This window comes from Centruroides sculpturatus, unplaced genomic scaffold (genome assembly GCF_000671375.1).
Source record: "Centruroides sculpturatus isolate CEXI.00-Female unplaced genomic scaffold, Cexi_2.0 scaffold519, whole genome shotgun sequence".
Lineage (NCBI taxonomy): Eukaryota > Metazoa > Arthropoda > Arachnida > Scorpiones > Buthidae > Centruroides > Centruroides sculpturatus.
Window position 1 is genome coordinate 420477 of NW_019384900.1, and position 23927 is coordinate 444403.

The following is a 23927-nucleotide window of genomic DNA, read 5'->3' on the forward strand; positions in this document are numbered from 1 at the left end:
TTTTGGCCGTCTTTTAGAAACCATCAGGAATGAATGCGCAGAAAACAGTTCTATCCTTTGAAAATTTCTAAGTTTCGAACTTCAGTGCATTCTGATTTTTAAACGTTTAAATGATGTTCGATACAGAAATCGTTACGTTTACATCACGTAAATTATATAAATAATTATTTTTTAAATAAAGCTATAAATAAAATCATTATTAGTATATTCTGTGGCAGTGTAAAAGTTAGTCCAATGTTTTTAACGTTTAAACGATGTTTGATACATAAATCAAATTTAATTTTTCATTTTTTTCTCCTATTTGAGTTAAAGTTCTTTACCTAGGAACTCGTAAGTAAAGAGCTCTTCCTCGGGCCATTTTATTTGAAAGAAATGACATTGGTCCTCTTAACCAAAATTTAATTTACGACAATCTTTCTGTTAATGAATAAAATTAGAAAATAATCAACAATCAATGAAAGAATGTCAAGTTTAGAAGTTATTTTCAGAAGTGTTTTTATACTAGATGGTGTAAGATCAATAGCTGGAATAATAAGAAAAATCAGGCATATTTTTGCTTCTTATTATTTTAAATGAAATTAAATAGCAAAATAGATGCAATAGAATTAATCTACATTAAATAAGCTTCAAAATAATATCTAAACCAGAAATGTAATTCATTTGGGTTGCCAACCATCATCCATTGAACAATATTGTCCTCCTGCCCTCCTTTTATTAATAATAACCTTCTTTTGAGTACTGTTTTGTTTAAATTTTCATTTATTATTTTTGAAATATTACTGACAGATGTCATTCCAATATTTTATTTTCTTATTCTAAAGTAATAGTTTTGTCTTTATCATTCACTGGAGTAAGAGAAAGAAAAAGACACTTTTATGAATCAGACAAGTAAATAAAATTTTGGGACAAAATTAGGATGGTGTTGTGCAACAGTTGATAATTTTAACATTGAGTTTAAAACCTTATTATTACCTACTTAATGCTTTATAATTTAAACTTAATCAACAAATGTTTGTAGCAAACTACTTTGTGTTATTATTTGATCTCACATATGAATATATGAAAATTGCTCTTACTTAGATAATGAATTATGTTAATTAAACTTTTTTTACTGTAACTCTAATAATTAAATGTAATTAAGTACAGTAGAGCCTTGATTATTCGACCCCCGATTAACCGCCACATCGGTTAACCGACCGTCCTAGTCGGCAAGTTTCAAATGTCCGCTAGTGATGTGGCGCTACAATATTTGGCTATGTCTCGGCTACTTTAATATTATTTTTACGTGTTTTAGCTGGCAACACTCATTCGACCATGAAAGGGAGCCAGTATTTAAACGAGGCTTAATTTTCTAATTTTTAACGATACAATAGCGACGATTATTATTTTAAAAAATTTTTGTTAGGCTTAACATCGATGAAAATTCAATGCAAAGTAGGTTAATAGCGATATACTAATTACATGGGATATAATAATATACTACACTAATAATGGATTTTTTTCATACTTTTCGGTTATCTGACTTTTCAATTATCCGACCAACTCCAGTCCCCAATTGGGTCGGATAATCGAGGCTCTACTGTAAGTATTAATAGAAATCATGCCCACCATTGGCTATGTGGATAAAAACACCGGTAGTTGGTTGTGAGTTTGCATCTCACTGACGGATTAGCCACATGGAGTTTTTTAGGATTTGTTCACATTAGTAACACTTAAATAGGGTCCATCTTCTTATAAAAGTCTTCTTGGGATGTATCCCTCGGCAGATTGCTCAAGTGTCACGTTGCTGTAACCAAATAAAAAACTAATTCTAACAAGTGTTTATTGTGACATGGTTACAATGCCAGGCTACAACTTTTCATCACAATGTTCTCAATTCTTTTAGTGTGGTCTTGCCCTTGTACATCATACTTCTCCTGTAAGCAATAGAATCGTGTTGGGCATCTATCTAACTTCATTCAAAGGACTATTTTAAATTGAAATAAGGTGACTTCTGTTTCAAAGCAGAAGTTTGTACAGTTAATCTGGGCCTCCTGCCCCTAAGTGTTCTATATTTTGTCTCAACTTTCATGTAACTCCTTTTTTGAGATTAAATAAAGACAGACAAACAGGGAACAACAGTTGGAATTTATAGTTCTACAATTTTTTTCAAATTGCAGCTCAATAATTTTTCTATAAATGCAATATTTACGAGAACATACTTCTCATGTAGTTTATACAGTCAGTTGCCAAAATTTAAACACTTTATTATTACATAAAAGCAATTATTCTTGCATTTTTACAAGATATTTTTTATTTAAACAAGTCTTATATAAAGTCTTTTGGATGTTAAGATTAGCAACTTCGATCATATGCGGGGCCATCACAACCTGTCTAACACAAATCTCTTTTCAAATATTAATAGTAGACCAGTATTAACGAGTAGTTGTTGACCATCCTTTCTTCCAGGAGGAGTTCAACGACTACTTTCGGTTGAATTACTTCAACCCACTTCCGCAACAGTTCCTTCTTTCTGTTGGACTAGTGGACCAGTTTCATTCAAATAGGAAAATTACATAATAGAAGGTTACCAGCCTATACAAAATATGTTTTAAGTGGTTTTTGAGGATGCCAAGTTTAAATATTCAGTTTTTTTTTTTTTTTTGTGAAATTTGATTTGTTGGCGATTTATCGTTTGATATTTGGCTGTGAATGGTATCGTTTCTTAGAGTTAAAATTAGAAAATATTATAATATCTGAAAAATTTAAGATATATTTTCAATTTTTGTCTACCTGACCATTAAATTTGGGACATTTCGTACCATCTGAGTATCACAATTAGCGAGACAATGGTAGACTTAAATAATCAAACTTTTTATATGGTTTTCATTTTAATGTTTGTTATATTATAGTATTTGATTTATATAACTACAAAGGTTATCTGTACTGAGGTTTATCATGCTGAGTGACCAATCTAATGCATTTTAAAAATTCTTTATTCCTCTGTAGTTAAAGAATTTTTAAAATGTGTTTGATTGGTTACTCAGTGTGATAAACTCTTACATAAAATAATCTTTGTAAGTAGAAATCAAATACTATAATATAATATTGTAGAAGGATTAGAAGTACAAAAGAATCTAATAATCTTAATGTTTGTTGTTATTTTTTGCCTGAGATTGCTGGGCTCATCTGCTAGTTAATTAATAAATGAAGTAGCCAGGACAGTAATAAAATGTAAAAATATTCACAAATTAAAAGAAACAATAAATGTCTTTATATTTTGTCCTTTTCATTACTTCAGAAACAATAGGTTATTGACTGAAAGGTCAACTCTGCCATAAAGACTTGCGTTCCTGAAATGTTGAAAAGGACAAGATATGAAAACATTCATTTCTTCTAATTTGTGAATATTTTTATAATATTTTATTGCCCTGGCTACTTCATTTATTAATAGACTTCTTAGTAAAAAATTTGTAAAGATTGATAGTATTTTGGGACTGTTTTTGAATAAAAAAAAGTGTTTATAATTTTTCTTTACTTATCTATTATAGTGAAATTTCAATATAATAAAATAAATTGTGTGGTTTCAACAGATTTGTTGTAATGAGATTTAATCTGTATATTGTTAAGAAAGTTTTGAGACATGTTCTAATGTTTCATTATATTCTAAATTATGTAATTTAGAATTAATTGATTGTTTAAAGAATTGTTTGATGACCTGACACTGAGATATAAAATCTTGAAAACACTTATTCTTCTTTTATTATTATTATTATAATATAGGTATCTCTCGCATAACACTGTATTCCTATATCATGGTTTACTCTAAAATGGTTCAAGAATTGGAGACATCCTGTACAAAACATCAGTTTTTAAGTACAAACCCTAATTTTATATTTCTTTATTCAAGCAAGTATGCATATTGTCTCATATTTGTCCATGAATTTCAGAGTATTGAAATTTTGTTTCATGCTTTTTGCTCGGTTTTCTGTAAATGAAAACTGATTGTATAATTTTTTCTTCTCATCCTAACTTCCTTTTCTAGCTTTCCTATAAATCATATGTCACTGTCATTGGTGTAGTGCTCTAAATCAGGGCTTCTTAAACTATGGGTCGCGACCCCATTTGGAGTCGCTTAGTGTAGTCGACCCCATAGGAGTAGCTTCAATATTTTGCATTAAAACCTCGCGACCCCAAGGTCACGAGGTTTTAATGCAAAATATTGAAAATAATTTGTGAGAGTTTGAAAATGGCATGCTTTGTGTCATAGGTTTTGTGAGTTGCGCTTTGTGTCACTTCTGGTGCAGTGAGGCAACGATTCAACAACACTGATTGTAGTGTGAACTAGTGTAGTGTTGTCGCTTTTCAATGAATTCAGTTGTCTCTGTTCCATTGTAACACAAGAGTGAACTGTGGTAGTACACCATAATTGTTTTTGCAAATTTGTATATATCTTTATTTTATATTTTTTGGATTGCGAAAAAATCACAATCATAAATGGAGTCGTGAATAAAAAAGTTTAAGGAGCCATGCTCTAAATAAGCCTGAAAGACTGTTGCTGTGTTTAGTTTTATAAATTAAATTAAAAGTTACTACATAAAAAAAAATTAAAGTTTTAAAGATCTCTTGGGCAAATGCAAGCATCACATTTTATGAAAAAAGTAGAGAAAAATCAAGATGTTGTCAATACTTCAGGTTAAGGTCAACAGGAAAGCTCAGAAGATAATGATATTTTATCAAAAAGAAAATGTCCTTGTTTAACTGAGTTTAGCAGTGAAGAAAAAATTAATATTAATGTGCAATACTTTTGATTTTGCTAGTTTGCTAATTATTGATTGCTTTAATAAACATATTTTTCTTAATTACAAAAAAGAATAGTAGAATAGTACACTTTTGCTAACTTTTGGAACCTAACCCTATAGTTCTTTGTTTTGTATAGCATGGATTTGCATAACACGGCACTTTTTCAGACACTAACTACCACGTTATATGGGGGATATCTGTATTTGTTAATTTAATTTGTAAGTTTTATATTATTTGTTTTATATGATTTAATGAATTGATATTTGAACTTTATATAAAATATAGGAAATTATATTTATTTATATAAANATTTCTATACCCCTACTTTCTCTGCACAGTAAGGCACATGCACAACACTGTTACGTGTATTTTAAATCTAATTCTTTATCTTTAAACTTGTTATGTTCTATGCGGCTAATGCCATTTTTGTTCTAATTTAAAAACTTGTTTGAAAATCTATTTGGTTCCAATTCTTCCTGAAGATGACATTTATAAATACATCGAAAGTGCTCGTAGGATATTAAAATGTTCTTTAATGCCTTTTTATGTGAATTTTTTTCTTGAATCAGTAAAATTGTTGAAGTGACATCCAATCTACATATTTAAATATTTAAAAATGCTGTAAGATTAGAATCTCTAACATTCTGTAAAATTTGACACTTGATGCTGGTTCCTAAAAGAGGCTGAAAACATTTTGTTTTGTATTTAATGCAAATACATATTTGCTGGAAGATTGTATGCATGATATATAGTTTTTAATAAAAAAAAAACCATATTACTAAGTTATCTGTTGGAGTATTTATTGGGCTATATTAAGGCTAAGTAATAATCAGATATTGTTTTGTATGTGATTATTAATTAGCATTAATATAGTCTAACAAATAATATGGCAGGTTATTTCATAACACTGATGTATCAGGTTGAAGTATATGTTAGAAAAATATACATAAATAAAATTTTATTTTATTATTTTAACCTTGAAATTTTAATGATATTAATATTTAACAANTCCAAGCATTAATAGTTTTAATAGTTTCTTAGAATTACTTTGAAATAAAAGAAGTAAATAGTGCGGTGTAAGTAGCATATTTGCATTTATTTCTTCTGTACTAACAGAGTTGTATGTAGGAAAAAATAAGAAATAAATAAAAAAACTAAATGCGATAACTTTATCTTTCTTATTTCACTTTTCAATATGATATTCAGTTATACATCAATTTTCTTTTTATTATATTCTGAAGGAAATTTTGCATAATTTGGTGGCCCCCGGAAAACTTACAGACCCCCAGGGGGCCATGGCCCCCTGTTAAAAATTAGATTTGTGATTGAAGATATACTGGTCAGTCAAAAAACTGTCATGAAGTTAAGGCCAAAAGAAAAAGATTAGACTAGAATACAGAAATATATTGTCTAATTGATGTTTGAAATGTTGTTTTTATTTTTTTAAAGAGATACAGCCAGTTTTGAGTTTATTTTCAGAAATGATATATTACAAGAGTACATAAAGTATATGTGGTATAACAATATCTAGAATGCTTAAATTTTTAACAAAAATGGAATAACCAGTTAGCTTTAAAATAAATCATAAATAAAATATTTGAGAGATGCACCAAATGATATAGCAGTCTCTTTAATATAAAACCTCCATGTATTTAAGATTATATATTTGAAAAATGGGCATTGCTACCACCTACATGGCTCAATCAATTTATTTTTAGCACACATCATTATTGCAATCTGTATACCTATAAGGAACAATTGTACTTTTCAGTTAATTTTTATTGCTTTAAAGTAAAAAGTATTTATCTTTATTTTACAATTTAAATGTTTTTAAGTAAGATAGAATGAAATGCTTTCTGAAAGGCTGTATTTTGTTAATTATACTATGTTTTATCAAATTAATTTATATTCTAATTACTTTCTAAATTATATGTGATTACAACATATTTTATCTTAATGTAAAAACAGTGATTAATGATTACTGTAAATAAATTTTGAATTATTGTATACTTTGAATCAAAAAACCAAGAGGTGGAAAACATGAATAAGCCTTAATTAAATATAACAAACAATTATAATATTGTATTAAAAAAAGTTTTGCCATATTACTTAAGGCTTCACTTCATTAGGATGAAGTAAAAACATTAGTCAAAACTTCTTAATGCTTATTTTTTGACAATTTTTTCCATACTCTCTTTTGCCATTTCAGTGAAAATTATGTTTTTTGAAAAGTTGATCCATAAAATAGAAGATTCATATTGCAAATGATTTTGAGCTTAAAATTAATAAATTACAATAAACAACTATAACATTAAAAAAATGAAAAATATTTTGAAATATTTCAATGTTTTATTTTACTCAGATGGAATCTTTATAGTATTTTATTTATCTCAAGTTTGATGAATGTTTGCAGTCTTTATAGACTTATAGTTTTTAAAAACCAATTGTGTACAAATACACCCATCATTAATAGTATAAAAATGTAGAATAATAGTTGTTTATCTAAATTTGAACTTTTAAGTTATTGAAAACTTCATTGGACAAATTAGGACATTTAATTAAAATTGAGCTTGTTTGCAATGAACAGCATTTTAAAATCCATTAGATGCTTTTTATTCTTTCTTCAATACATTTTGATAATGCAAATAATGATAAATAATTAATTAGAAGAATTGTCCAAACGATGTTTTAAATTTTAAAGTAATTAATTTAATTTTTAAATATGTATATTTAGCTATACTTGGTCGTTTTCCTCTGGAAGATTATCAGACGTTTCATTTACCTGCATCTGTTCCATTATTTTGTCTTCCTATGGGAGCTACTATTGAATGTTGGTCAAGAGCAGCGAAACAACCAACTCCTGTTATTTCAACTTTTGTTTTAACTTCAGATACAGCTGAGAAAGTGAGTAATATATTTATAAGTTTTTCAGTTAGTAAAGATTATATTAGGCTAATTTTTCATAGAATATTTTTAAAATATTGAAATGAAATATTTTTTGTATATTTTCTAAATTAGGTTTATGGTGCAGCTGTTACTTTTTATGAAAGGTATCCTGAAAGTAAATTATCTTTAGCTAATAAGTCTCAACTGGGTTATGTGACTGAAGAAGATAGAAGAAAGAAGTCCCTCCATACTAATAAGTCCATATGCATTTTATCAAGATGGCCTTTTTTTGATACATTTAAGAAATTTCTTCTGTACTTGTATAGAATGTCTCATTCTGGTTCACACAAAGTACCATTAGAAAGGTTTGTGCTTTAAATTTATTTAAATTAAAAACTGTCATTATGTTTTAAAATATAAGTTGAAATATCAAAAAATACTTATTTTTAGCTAATTATTATAATCTAAAGATTTAATTGATTTTTCATTTTTACAGTCAATTTATTTAGGAAAGTTAAAACATACATTTTTGTAAATTTTATTTTTTTAAACTTATAAGCTAAAAATTTATACCAACATAAGAATTACAGTAACATGCCCAATATCTTTATTAAATTGTTATTAATGTTATATCTGATTTTTATATAAAAAACTAAGAAACTGAATGAACAGGAAAGAAGTCACCACAATAACAAAAATCCAGTAAAAAAGGACGAACAGTTTAAGAAAACTAACATTTTCAACTAACTTTATTGCCCATTGTCATGTTTCCAATGAAATAAATGATAAACATAAAACAGAATTTACAAATTTCTATGTTTATCATGTTTATGTTTGAACTGAAAAGAATATTTGATTGGATGTTTTTACTTGCATCAACAACTATGCATCAGCTATAAATTAAAAAGAAATGGATGCTGTATCACATGCATCAAAGTTTATTTTTTAAGTAACATGACAGATTCTATGATATGCAAGTGACAATGTAGAGGCAACATCCAATCAAAAAAATGTTTTTTTTTTTTAGTTCAATTTTGTAAATTCTATTTTATTTTTGTCATTTATTTTACAAAGTGTTCATCCTTTTTGTTGGATTTTTGGTTATTGTGGTGATTTCTTACCTATTTTTTTTTTTTATGAAACACTTTTGTAAATTTGTTTATTAGAATAACTTTTCACTTTTACAATATAAAAATTTTCGTTTTTTTTTTAAAAGAAAAGCTTAACAAAGTTTAATTTCAATGTATACACAGTAAAAAAATAATAAAATTTATGGTAAAAAACTAATTAATCAAGGCTTTATTTTAGTAGAGTTTTAGTGTTTTCAGACATTTATCTTTGATAATTACGAAGAAAAGTTTATCTTAATAAAATATGTTAACGTTTTTTACTATTTTTATGAATACTTATGTCATTACCATTGTTATTGCTATTGTTGTTCCAAAGGAAAGTTTCTAGAAACTATTAGCAATTGCTAATTCTATTTGACAAACATCTTTGACATTTTTTTCCCTCTTTACCATTTGAAGATTCCATTACTATCAAATTTTTATCAGCTATTCAACCAGTACTTCATGATTATATAAATTTTACAATTATATATAACAGTTTACAGTTACTTACAAATATATTGTAGTTTTATAAACTTTATATATAAACAATGTGTGTAAAAATGTTACTAAATAAAATAAGTTTTATTGTATTGTATACATACATATACACATAACATAAATTAAGATTTGAACAACAACAGTATATTTTCATTATATAACAAAAACATTCTAACATTTAACAACATTCATATTTATATAAACTCATGCACACACATGTACTGATAGAATTTTGTATCATATTAATATCTGTATCATTTATTGTTTGGATAGTATTTATAGTCTGAGAATTTGTTGCTAAGAACAGTTATGTTAGTTTATTAAGTTCCAAAACTTAACTAGTATGTCAAATTAATGTATTTTGAATTAAAGTATGATACTTTTTGTAACATAATTTTGATTTATTATTCATACTTTAATTTGAAATACATTTCTTTGCTATATATTTGTTATTCATACATTTGTTATATATTTAGTTTATAAACTACAAAAATATTTTTGAAAATAATTTAAAATAAAATATAGAAGAATCTTGTTAATCTGGCTTAATTGAAAGCTGATTTATCTAGATTAACTGAAATAATTTGAAAATAGTACAGACTATATTAAACCTTTGTTTTTTATTAAATATTTCAAAAATGGGGGTTTTTGTAAGCCCCCAAAAAAGATCATGTTTATTTCCCATTTAAAATGCATTACTTTACTATAATATAAAATAGTGTGTTTGTGCATCAACATTTTCTTTTGTCCTCATGTATGCAGATAGTATAATATTGAGTATGAAAGTTTGCAGTTGCAAACCATCATTTTGTCTTATATTTACAGTATATTTATATACATATATATGCACACATACATGAGACAGAAACAGTTATTTAAAAAATATCCTGTTTGTATGGTTATAACAGAGTTTGAAGATGTCTTAAGATTTTAGTCATTTTTTTAAATATATTTTTACTAAATATTCTCCAGTTAATAAAATCTATTTTGTTTTGGTATTTGTATTATGGAAAAAGTTGATGAAAATGCTTTCTTAGCTCTTTTGTTGATGACCTAAAATTTATAATTAACAATCAAACATCATTTTTTAATATTAGTTAAATATTTTAGTCATTTGTTACAATTTTTGTTAAAAGTTACAGTAGAACTATGATTCTCTGAGACAAATCTGTAAGTTAATATACTATTTTTCTAACTCTAAAGGACATTTTAAAGATAGAAACAAATGATTTTATAATACCAGTTATTGTTTTAAACTATTTCCTTTTATTATTTTAACTTCAATGTTAGATGAACCATTCATATTAAAATACAATAATACACATTTTAGTTCTTACAAATATTGCATGTATTAGCTGATAATAAATGATGTATAAAATATTGTTTTTATAATTAAAATCACTAAGACAAAAAAAGAGATTTAAAATTGATAACACACAAATCTTTTATAATTTATTTGTAATTTTCAATCCAAAATTGCTGCATCAGTCCATATTATCCAATTTTTGGTTATCTGAGATACCATTAGTCCATATTAACTCAGATAATGTACCATATATTATATTAAATTTTATTTTTTAAATTAGCATTTAAGATTTAACAAAATAGTAATTAACTGGAAAAAAGTATGAAAATAATTTTATTTTTGAAAGTACAGTAGAGCATTGATTATCCGAATACCGATCAATCGAAATTGTTTCAGTCAGAAAATTCAAATTTCTGCTAGTTCTGTGGCTGCAGCATTCTCCCCCTCCCTGCCAACCTAAACTGTAGGCCTACTTTAATGTACTATTTTATGTGTAAGATGTGTGGTACAAAATATATTAAACACAAAACCATACTGTATATATTTTTTTATAGATTATCAGTTATCTGAAAAATAAGTTATCCGAACAACCCCAGTACTGAATTGTTTCAGATAATCGATGCTCTAATGTATCAATAAATAAAAAGTTTTTTGTGTGTAATTATTTTTATTTTGTAATGATATTAATAGATTAATTCAAATAATATAGAGAAAAATANTATGTCTGATAGTGAAGTAGTTTTGTCAACTTTTTATGGTTGTCCTGCAAATGTAAATAACAGCGGTTCAAGGACTTTTCTTACATATCGAAGGGCCATGGAACATGCTCCCTGTAATCAGTTGGTTGTCACTGATATTTGTGTTATATTAACAAACAAGGTAAATATTTAAAAATCTATAAAAACTTCAAATTTCCTTCAGTGATTGAAATCAATTTCAAACTTCTACAATAATCAACAATATCTATATGTATAATTTTGATAGATTTATTAATATTAATATAAGGTTATAGAACAGAGTAATCACAACACAATTTTATATACATCAAAAAATTTGAATGATTAAGTTAAATGACAATTTTTTTAACAATAGAAAAGAGCATGTGTATTATTATTTATATATATTTCAAGGCTCCCATACATTGCTAGTCAAGTCACTGTTGAAAATAAAACTATTCATTTGACTAACAAAATTGTGCTAGCATTTGTCAAATTGTGAAAGAACCCCTCTCACAGTTTTTCATCAGATTTAAAACAGTGTTTTTACAAGAGTGGAAAGCTTGTTGACTTTTACTTTTTGTATGTATTACTTTTTGTAATAGTGTATGTATACATACACTATTATTTGCAAGTAATAATTATGTATATCTCATAGTTAATATCATAATTAAAAATGTATATTTATTATTATATTGTTGTAGACAGGTTGTTAATACACTTTTTACTATTTAATTCTATAATTCAGTCCTTATCATACTTTTATTTGATTATTATGTTTTTAGTTAAAGCCTGTTAATATTCACAATTGGATGACATTTCAGATTAATAAATTACATTTTTTAATTTTTAAGTTTTTTTTAATCTTTCGGTAAACTGTTTTTAGATAATTATTGTTAACCGTTCTCTGTATGTTTTGCTTTCTGTAAAAATTAATATAAAACTGTTTGATTATTTAATTATATATATACAGATCGACAATCTCTCATCTGAAATTCCAAAAACTGAAAATCTCCAAAAGCACCAAAGGTTGTTACAAGTCAGATGTATCTCTGATGCTCATGGATATATTATTTATTTTTAGGTGATTTTATTTTAATTACAGGAGAGAGTTATTTTTCATAAGAAATAAGGATATAGAAACAAAATGTGTGAAAAATGATTTGTTTTCAGCGACTTGAATATCCACGTTGGTCTTGTTGGTAATTAGTAGAACCTTAGGGAATCTTTAGTTTTATAGATGCCAGTATATGGTATTTAAATACAGTACAGTAGAGTCTCGAAAACTCGGCACTCGATAACCCGGCACTCCGGATAACTCAGCCACACCTTGGCAGGGTAAAAAAATCCTTAGTTAATTAATTTTCATTATAGACTACTTTATGCTTCATAAAGTATTTTTCTGAGGTCTGTCTTATCAGGTAAATTACTGTACACAGTGTATTCATTAATTTTCATTTTCATGTAGTAAAGACTCTATGCCTTCATAAAGGACGTACTTTTCCTTTGTTTAAGGGTATTTGGGCAGGTTATTTTCTGTTGTATTCTCAAATAAACAATACATACAAGTACAGTACAGTATTTTCTGAGGAAACACTCATACTTATTTTTTTTTAACCCCATTCCTGATAACCCGGCATTTTCACAAACTCGGCCACCCTTTGGTCCACATTAGGCTGAGTTTTCGAGACTCTATTGTACTACCATTCTGAAAACCAAAAAATGCCAAATCCTGAAAAGTGTCTGGTTCCAAGGATTTCAGATAAGAGTTGTTGATCTGTATATATATTAAATTGAACTTTCATATTCCATTAATGATATAAAAAAATCTATATACAAGTTCAAAATTTTCTGATTTTAATATTTATAAAACTATATTTTGAAATTAATGTATTTAGGGAGAAACTCCACCACATGCATTTTGTAAAATAAGTAAAAATTTAAACAAGGGTGTGGTGAGTATATTTTTTAAAACTTAGTATACATTAAGACACAAAACTTTAATTAATATATTAATAAAATTTTCATAGATGGGCTCTGATGTATTTTTATGTTATAAGAAATCAATGAACAGACCTGATTTGATTTGTTTTAAACCTGGTAAGTATATCTTAAATACTGAAATAAGTTTTAAATATTTTGGAAATTGTATTAATGAAAATTATTTTTATATTTTATTATTTTTCACTGGACAGTATTATAATTTAAGTAAAGAAATAAATATTACAAGGTTTTCAAAGTAATACTACCATATTTTATGTTGAACTTAGACATCATAGACAGATGTCATCATATTACTTTCCTTTGCAGCTTGCAGTATATAGACTAGCTGTTTCAGAATTACTCTGATCTGAAGATTTACATACATGATATCTTTTATATATGGCAAAGGAGCGTTAAATCATCAAAATTGTGATTAGACTCAAGATTAAAAGGAGTTTTCTTTTACAATGAATCCAAATTAAATCTCTGAGCTGATTTTTAATATTAGATATAGAAAGAATTAGTAAGCTGTTATTGGTCCTAAAATAAGTGCAAGGAGCTTTATGGAGAATTTAATGATTTGGAGAGGCATTACATTCCAATGGATATACTAGTTTACATCAGTGGTTCTTAACCTTTTTATACTTGCGACCCACCAAATATTTCATAATTTTTTTTGTGACTCCCATTTTTTAATAATAATTTATATTTGTTAAATTATCTATAATAAATTGATTTTTTTATTATTGCTTTATTTTTTTTTATATAATAAATATAAAACATAACTTTATTATTTTATTATCTATTTAAATAACATTCAAACTCCACAGTTAAACATAAAAGATCATTAATTTTTAACAAAAAAATAAAATAAGAAACATTTAAAAATTCATAGAAAAAACAAAAAATATTTGAAAATACGTACTTGCGAAAGGCAGTGAATTTTGCATTGCTGCTGAAAACGGGAGGATTTTCTGCATAAATTTGTATGCAAAATCCAAGCATTAATAGTTTTAATAGTTTCTTAGAATTACTTTGAAATAAAAGAAGTAAATAGTGCGGTGTAAGTAGCATATTTGCATTTATTTCTTCTGTACTAACAGAGTTGTATGTAGGAAAAAATAAGAAATAAATAAAAAAACTAAATGCGATAACTTTATCTTTCTTATTTCACTTTTCAATATGATATTCAGTTATACATCAATTTTCTTTTTATTATATTCTGAAGGAAATTTTGCATAATTTGGTGGCCCCCGGAAAACTTACAGACCCCCAGGGGGCCATGGCCCCCTGTTAAAAATTAGATTTGTGATTGAAGATATACTGGTCAGTCAAAAAACTGTCATGAAGTTAAGGCCAAAAGAAAAAGATTAGACTAGAATACAGAAATATATTGTCTAATTGATGTTTGAAATGTTGTTTTTATTTTTTTAAAGAGATACAGCCAGTTTTGAGTTTATTTTCAGAAATGATATATTACAAGAGTACATAAAGTATATGTGGTATAACAATATCTAGAATGCTTAAATTTTTAACAAAAATGGAATAACCAGTTAGCTTTAAAATAAATCATAAATAAAATATTTGAGAGATGCACCAAATGATATAGCAGTCTCTTTAATATAAAACCTCCATGTATTTAAGATTATATATTTGAAAAATGGGCATTGCTACCACCTACATGGCTCAATCAATTTATTTTTAGCACACATCATTATTGCAATCTGTATACCTATAAGGAACAATTGTACTTTTCAGTTAATTTTTATTGCTTTAAAGTAAAAAGTATTTATCTTTATTTTACAATTTAAATGTTTTTAAGTAAGATAGAATGAAATGCTTTCTGAAAGGCTGTATTTTGTTAATTATACTATGTTTTGTCAAATTAATTTATATTCTAATTACTTTCTAAATTATATGTGATTACAACATATTTTATCTTAATGTAAAAACAGTGATTAATGATTACTGTAAATAAATTTTGAATTATTGTATACTTTGAATCAAAAAACCAAGAGGTGGAAAACATGAATAAGCCTTAATTAAATATAACAAACAATTATAATATTGTATTAAAAAAAGTTTTGCCATATTACTTAAGGCTTCACTTCATTAGGATGAAGTAAAAACATTAGTCAAAACTTCTTAATGCTTATTTTTTGACAATTTTTTCCATACTCTCTTTTGCCATTTCAGTGAAAATTATGTTTTTTGAAAAGTTGATCCATAAAATAGAAGATTCATATTGCAAATGATTTTGAGCTTAAAATTAATAAATTACAATAAACAACTATAACATTAAAAAAATGAAAAATATTTTGAAATATTTCAATGTTTTATTTTACTCAGATGGAATCTTTATAGTATTTTATTTATCTCAAGTTTGATGAATGTTTGCAGTCTTTATAGACTTATAGTTTTTAAAAACCAATTGTGTACAAATACACCCATCATTAATAGTATAAAAATGTAGAATAATAGTTGTTTATCTAAATTTGAACTTTTAAGTTATTGAAAACTTCATTGGACAAATTAGGACATTTAATTAAAATTGAGCTTGTTTGCAATGAACAGCATTTTAAAATCCATTAGATGCTTTTTATTCTTTCTTCAATACATTTTGATAATGCAAATAATGATAAATAATTAATTAGAAGAATTGTCCAAACGATGTTTTAAATTTTAAAGTAATTAATTTAATTTTTAAATATGTATATTTAGCTATACTTGGTCGTTTTCCTCTGGAAGATTATCAGACGTTTCATTTACCTGCATCTGTTCCATTATTTTGTCTTCCTATGGGAGCTACTATTGAATGTTGGTCAAGAGCAGCGAAACAACCAACTCCTGTTATTTCAACTTTTGTTTTAACTTCAGATACAGCTGAGAAAGTGAGTAATATATTTATAAGTTTTTCAGTTAGTAAAGATTATATTAGGCTAATTTTTCATAGAATATTTTTAAAATATTGAAATGAAATATTTTTTGTATATTTTCTAAATTAGGTTTATGGTGCAGCTGTTACTTTTTATGAAAGGTATCCTGAAAGTAAATTATCTTTAGCTAATAAGTCTCAACTGGGTTATGTGACTGAAGAAGATAGAAGAAAGAAGTCCCTCCATACTAATAAGTCCATATGCATTTTATCAAGATGGCCTTTTTTTGATACATTTAAGAAATTTCTTCTGTACTTGTATAGAATGTCTCATTCTGGTTCACACAAAGTACCATTAGAAAGGTTTGTGCTTTAAATTTATTTAAATTAAAAACTGTCATTATGTTTTAAAATATAAGTTGAAATATCAAAAAATACTTATTTTTAGCTAATTATTATAATCTAAAGATTTAATTGATTTTTCATTTTTACAGTCAATTTATTTAGGAAAGTTAAAACATACATTTTTGTAAATTTTATTTTTTTAAACTTATAAGCTAAAAATTTATACCAACATAAGAATTACAGTAACATGCCCAATATCTTTATTAAATTGTTATTAATGTTATATCTGATTTTTATATAAAAAACTAAGAAACTGAATGAACAGGAAAGAAGTCACCACAATAACAAAAATCCAGTAAAAAAGGACGAACAGTTTAAGAAAACTAACATTTTCAACTAACTTTATTGCCCATTGTCATGTTTCCAATGAAATAAATGATAAACATAAAACAGAATTTACAAATTTCTATGTTTATCATGTTTATGTTTGAACTGAAAAGAATATTTGATTGGATGTTTTTACTTGCATCAACAACTATGCATCAGCTATAAATTAAAAAGAAATGGATGCTGTATCACATGCATCAAAGTTTATTTTTTAAGTAACATGACAGATTCTATGATATGCAAGTGACAATGTAGAGGCAACATCCAATCAAAAAAATGTTTTTTTTTTTTAGTTCAATTTTGTAAATTCTATTTTATTTTTGTCATTTATTTTACAAAGTGTTCATCCTTTTTGTTGTATTTTTGGTTATTGTGGTGATTTCTTACCTATTTTTTTTTTTTATGAAACACTTTTGTAAATTTGTTTATTAGAATAACTTTTCACTTTTACAATATAAAAATTTTCGTTTTTTTTTTAAAAGAAAAGCTTAACAAAGTTTAATTTCAATGTATACACAGTAAAAAAATAATAAAATTTATGGTAAAAAACTAATTAATCAAGGCTTTATTTTAGTAGAGTTTTAGTGTTTTCAGACATTTATCTTTGATAATTACGAAGAAAAGTTTATCTTAATAAAATATGTTAACGTTTTTTACTATTTTTATGAATACTTATGTCATTACCATTGTTATTGCTATTGTTGTTCCAAAGGAAAGTTTCTAGAAACTATTAGCAATTGCTAATTCTATTTGACAAACATCTTTGACATTTTTTTCCCTCTTTACCATTTGAAGATTCCATTACTATCAAATTTTTATCAGCTATTCAACCAGTACTTCATGATTATATAAATTTTACAATTATATATAACAGTTTACAGTTACTTACAAATATATTGTAGTTTTATAAACTTTATATATAAACAATGTGTGTAAAAATGTTACTAAATAAAATAAGTTTTATTGTATTGTATACATACATATACACATAACATAAATTAAGATTTGAACAACAACAGTATATTTTCATTATATAACAAAAACATTCTAACATTTAACAACATTCATATTTATATAAACTCATGCACACACATGTACTGATAGAATTTTGTATCATATTAATATCTGTATCATTTATTGTTTGGATAGTATTTATAGTCTGAGAATTTGTTGCTAAGAACAGTTATGTTAGTTTATTAAGTTCCAAAACTTAACTAGTATGTCAAATTAATGTATTTTGAATTAAAGTATGATACTTTTTGTAACATAATTTTGATTTATTATTCATACTTTAATTTGAAATACATTTCTTTGCTATATATTTGTTATTCATACATTTGTTATATATTTAGTTTATAAACTACAAAAATATTTTTGAAAATAATTTAAAATAAAATATAGAAGAATCTTGTTAATCTGGCTTAATTGAAAGCTGATTTATCTAGATTAACTGAAATAATTTGAAAATAGTACAGACTATATTAAACCTTTGTTTTTTATTAAATATTTCAAAAATGGGGGTTTTTGTAAGCCCCCAAAAAAGATCATGTTTATTTCCCATTTAAAATGCATTACTTTACTATAATATAAAATAGTGTGTTTGTGCATCAACATTTTCTTTTGTCCTCATGTATGCAGATAGTATAATATTGAGTATGAAAGTTTGCAGTTGCAAACCATCATTTTGTCTTATATTTACAGTATATTTATATACATATATATGCACACATACATGAGACAGAAACAGTTATTTAAAAAATATCCTGTTTGTATGGTTATAACAGAGTTTGAAGATGTCTTAAGATTTTAGTCATTTTTTTAAATATATTTTTACTAAATATTCTCCAGTTAATAAAATCTATTTTGTTTTGGTATTTGTATTATGGAAAAAGTTGATGAAAATGCTTTCTTAGCTCTTGTTGATGACCTAAAATTTATAATTAACAATCAAACATCATTTTTTAATATTAGTTAAATATTTTAGTCATTTGTTACAATTTTTGTTAAAAGTTACAGTAGAACTATGATTCTCTGAGACAAATCTGTAAGTTAATATACTATTTTTCTAACTCTAAAGGACATTTTAAAGATAGAAACAAATGATTTTATAATACCAGTTATTGTTTTAAACTATTTCCTTTTATTATTTTAACTTCAATGTTAGATGAACCATTCATATTAAAATACAATAATACACATTTTAGTTCTTACAAATATTGCATGTATTAGCTGATAATAAATGATGTATAAAATATTGTTTTTATAATTAAAATCACTAAGACAAAAAAAGAGATTTAAAATTGATAACACACAAATCTTTTATAATTTATTTGTAATTTTCAATCCAAAATTGCTGCATCAGTCCATATTATCCAATTTTTGGTTATCTGAGATACCATTAGTCCATATTAACTCAGATAATGTACCATATATTATATTAAATTTTATTTTTTAAATTAGCATTTAAGATTTAACAAAATAGTAATTAACTGGAAAAAAGTATGAAAATAATTTTATTTTTGAAAGTACAGTAGAGCATTGATTATCCGAATACCGATCAATCGAAATTGTTTCAGTCAGAAAATTCAAATTTCTGCTAGTTCTGTGGCTGCAGCATTCTCCCCCTCCCTGCCAACCTAAACTGTAGGCCTACTTTAATGTACTATTTTATGTGTAAGATGTGTGGTACAAAATATATTAAACACAAAACCATACTGTATATATTTTTTTATAGATTATCAGTTATCTGAAAAATAAGTTATCCGAACAACCCCAGTACTGAATTGTTTCAGATAATCGATGCTCTAATGTATCAATAAATAAAAAGTTTTTTGTGTGTAATTATTTTTATTTTGTAATGATATTAATAGATTAATTCAAATAATATAGAGAAAAATAATAATATCTCTAGATGAATAATAATGGATTTTTGATACACTGATTTTTAAATAACAATTGTTATTTTAAAAACCAGTTTTTTTATTTTCAAGAAATGTCTGTTCTTTGTAGTTGTATATATTGCACATAACGACATTGAATGAAACTTTTACATGTTTTTTTTTAATTTATGATTAATGATGAAGATTAAAAAATGTTTTTTCTGCATTTAAGTTATGATAGGTAATGATTATTCATCATAAATCAATAAATATTTCTACAGATGTATTGCTAATTTATAATTAATCTTGTAAGAAAACTATCAAGCAGAGAAATAGTTTAAAGAATAAGTTATTTACAATTTTAAAATTTGTATGAGGTTTTACATATTAATTACATATAAATCTTTTATGAATTTATTTAACTCTATAAGAGTAATTTTCAGAAATTTATATTTCTTTTTAATTATTGTTATTTTATGGAGATCTTAAAATAAATTTTTTAAATTTAGATATATATCACATTTTATGTTGGATGTTCCATTTCCGTCCCCACAGAGGCCAAGGATACTCATTCAGGTATGAGAACTTTGATTATATTGCATCTAGACAAACTTTTTATTATTGTTTAGAGTTTAAGTAATTGTTTAAGAAAGCAATTAGAAAATTGTTACTATAATTATCAAGTTCAAATATGCAAATTATTTCAAAATTTAAAATATTTATTAAAATGGTTTTTAGTTGGCTGATGACACAATTTCTCTGGCACAACCAGAAGACAGTCCACTTCCATTGAGGTAAGTTTAAAATTTATGATTATAAGTGAAAATAAATTTCTGATTTTATTTTATTGGTTTTTTTTTAAATTTACATATTAATATTTAAACAATATTTATTGGTTAAAGGAGGATGTAAGATGCTAAAATTTTGATTTAAATATCTAAGTTGTTATGCTAATATAGAGTCACAGATCCTTATGCTCTTTTTTCATTATATATATATTTTCCATTAGCAACAGAAAATTTAAATTTATAGTATTATGTTAAAATGACATTAATATTAATAAAAACATTAATAAGTAAAACAGTAATATACCATATTAATTTTAAATAAACAGTGCAATTGCAATGTAATTTCATGCACTTTCAAATCTAAGATGACCATTCAAAATCCCATCATTCATATTTGAAAAATTGCATTGTTTATATAAAATAAACTTGATATACTACTATTTCACTTATTAATATTTTTATTAATATTAATCATCACTGAAATACTTGATTTCTTGTAATGTGTGGAAATAGACTCTTCATTTTTTTTTTAAACAAAGAAAGCATTATTTTTTAAGCTGATGACTGCATCTTCAACTTCTTTATTAGTAATTTTGAGCATTTCTATTTCATAGACTGTCTCTTAGACTGAAGTTTATATTAATAATTTTAAGTTAATTACAAGTCACATTTGTGATATTTCTTTCCTTCTTTGTCATAATAGCTTATCAACTTTCTGAAACTTGTAGTGCAGCATAACCAAAATCATTATTGTATCAAAAAAAAAAAAAAGAGAAAATCAGACCATCAACCAAACTTTTCTTTCTTTAATCTCTTATGTCAGCATTTAGTCATCCAGAGCAATTATGAAAATTAAGCTTGTCATGGAATGTAGAATGCATTGTATCTTTGCTGATGTTTATACTCTGTATGGTGTATTATTATTTGCTGTAGTTACAAAATTTAATTTTTCCAATGTATGTCAGTAGAGACCTCGACTGGCTGTTCTGAGTGATGAGCATCTGGTAATTCATTTTTACTTTCATATTTTTATCTGCATACAGGGATCAAATGATGTAAGCATTTCATTGGTTTGTACAGCTTATCTTGAATTCAATAGACAACTTTCTATAAATTTTTATGGTACTGACATTTTCATTATTTAAACATCTAATGACAGCAGGCTGTTCTTATAATGAAATATTCATCTTTGAAACTAATCAAACAAGCTTAACAGTGCTGCCAAACATCTAAAGTACTGTTAGCTATTTAAATTAAAATTTTCCAAGATCTAATTTATTTAGGTCAGTGTAGTCAGGATTTTACTTTTATGTTTTTTTTATAACACATGATGATAAAAATAATGCAATAAAATTGTTTAAATAGAAACGTAAATTACTTTAAAGTTTGAAAATTACAATTTTCAGATTTAAATTATTAAATTTTACAATTATGGAAATTACATATATTAATAGTAATCTTTTTTTAGTGGTGCCTCATTTATTCAACTGCTGAAGAATCTTGGATCAGATAATTGCTTAAATGTTCTTCTATTTGCTTTGACAGAACAAAAAATTTTATTTCATTCACTTCGTCCAGATGTTTTAACTAGTGTTGCTGAAGCAGTTGTATCGGTAATTAAATTAGCTCAGTAAATTTTTACAAAAATAAAATCTTCTCTTGTAAATATTTTAATTTTAAATACAATAAAATTAATTGTTAGATATGAGAATTAAATACAAATTTCATTTTGGATTTTTATTATTGGTTTTTAATGGAAGGAAAAATATAAATTATTATTTTTTAATTGGTGATAAGAATAAGAACATTATCAATTATAAAAATAAAAATACAAGTATTGCATTGATAATATTTTATTTCACTATAGCTAACTTCAGAATATTAAAATTTGATTGTATTAAATCTTTATACTTTTAAATTAATTTTTTATTTAGCTAATATTTCCTTTTCATTGGCAATGTCCTTACATACCACTTTGTCCTCTTGGTCTCTCAGATGTATTAAATGCCCCTGTGCCATTTATTGTAGGTAAGATGATTATTGTAACTTTTATTTTGCTTTAAATTTTTATTAAATAAATTTCTTAATTTTTTTCTAACATATTAAATGTTTTTAGGTGTTGATTCTAGATATTTTGATCTTTATGAACCACCACATGATGTTGCCTGTGTTGATCTGGATACAAATTCAATATATCTGTGAGTTTTGTAGTGTTAAATTGTTTTTATAATTTTTATCAACTCTGCTTTTCTAGTAATTTTACAAAATTTATATGTATTATTTATTTATTTTTATAATAACTGTAAATAAAGGAGTATAACCTATAATTCATATTTTTTATATAAATTAAAATATTCATTTATCTTTCATATTAAATTATTCACTGAAATTATATAATATGAAAGTCTTCACTGAGAAATTCTAATTATTAATGACAAGCAANTAAATTATTCACTGAAATTATATAATATGAAAGTCTTCACTGAGAAATTCTAATTATTAATGACAAGCAAATATTATATGTTGTTATTAATATGTATGATTTATGCAATATGTATAAATTGAAGAATGAATTATTATTAATTTACATATAATTGTAATGGTATTTTTATTTATTAATAATTTACTTATTAATTTATGAAATACTAGTAGATTAAATTAATTGATTTTTTTTATAACCTTAACAAGGACATTCTTTAGCAATTTTTCATTAAAAAACTTAGGACCTGATAAAATGTAAATCTGGAGTACAGAATGTCAGTTTACATTATAAGTGAGTCTGTATTCTATTAAATTAACATATCTTGACAAACAGTAATGTAAGTACCAGCAATTAATTGCTCAACATATGAGTGGAAAGTCACTAATTATTATAACATATATAATATTATGTATTCTATTTTAATGCAAGCGTATAATAAAAAGTTAAAATACCCATTTTACTGCTTTCAATGAAACAAAATCATACATTTATTTCCATAAGGCAAAGAAAAAAAATTAAAACTTTGGTGCGATACAAAAACAAATAATTTTGTTATTATATGATTAAGTTTATTCCAGTACAGTGGTAGTACATAGAATTATTATGTGATATACATGTGAAAACCATTGATGTTTAGGGCTAAATGTTAAAAATACTAAACCAACCTAATTTGATATAAATTAATTTGTGTAAATTTGCTATAAAGGAAAATACAAAAACCAATGTTTGTGTGTATGTAAAGCTTGATGCCAGAATAAATAAATAATTTTTATTTTTTTATTGTACAATAATCAGTTATGAGAGTCTATTGAGTGCTTTGTTGCAATTGTTGTCGAAGTTTGTTATATGGTTTGTGATTTCAGATAAATTACATATTTGTTAGAACAG

The 23927-nt window shown here is 25.2% G+C and overlaps 1 protein-coding gene across 1 annotated transcript in view; it reads left to right on the forward strand.

The window, feature by feature from the left end:
- Positions 1–22866, forward strand: part of LOC111631470 (C-myc promoter-binding protein-like) — a 50442-nt gene extending 27576 nt beyond the window's left edge. Inside the window, exons 4-15 of the mRNA XM_023375715.1 lie at positions 7517–7686; positions 7801–8019; positions 11275–11463; positions 13199–13255; positions 13331–13400; positions 16005–16174; positions 16289–16521; positions 20279–20345; positions 20508–20563; positions 22026–22170; positions 22492–22585; positions 22674–22866. Coding sequence (XP_023231483.1) covers positions 7517–7686; positions 7801–8019; positions 11275–11463; positions 13199–13255; positions 13331–13400; positions 16005–16174; positions 16289–16521; positions 20279–20345; positions 20508–20563; positions 22026–22170; positions 22492–22585; positions 22674–22759 — 1556 coding nt within the window. The 3' untranslated portion in view covers positions 22760–22866. The remainder of the gene's footprint in view (positions 1–7516; positions 7687–7800; positions 8020–11274; positions 11464–13198; positions 13256–13330; positions 13401–16004; positions 16175–16288; positions 16522–20278; positions 20346–20507; positions 20564–22025; positions 22171–22491; positions 22586–22673) is intronic.
- Positions 22867–23927: the final 1061 nt, after the last annotated feature.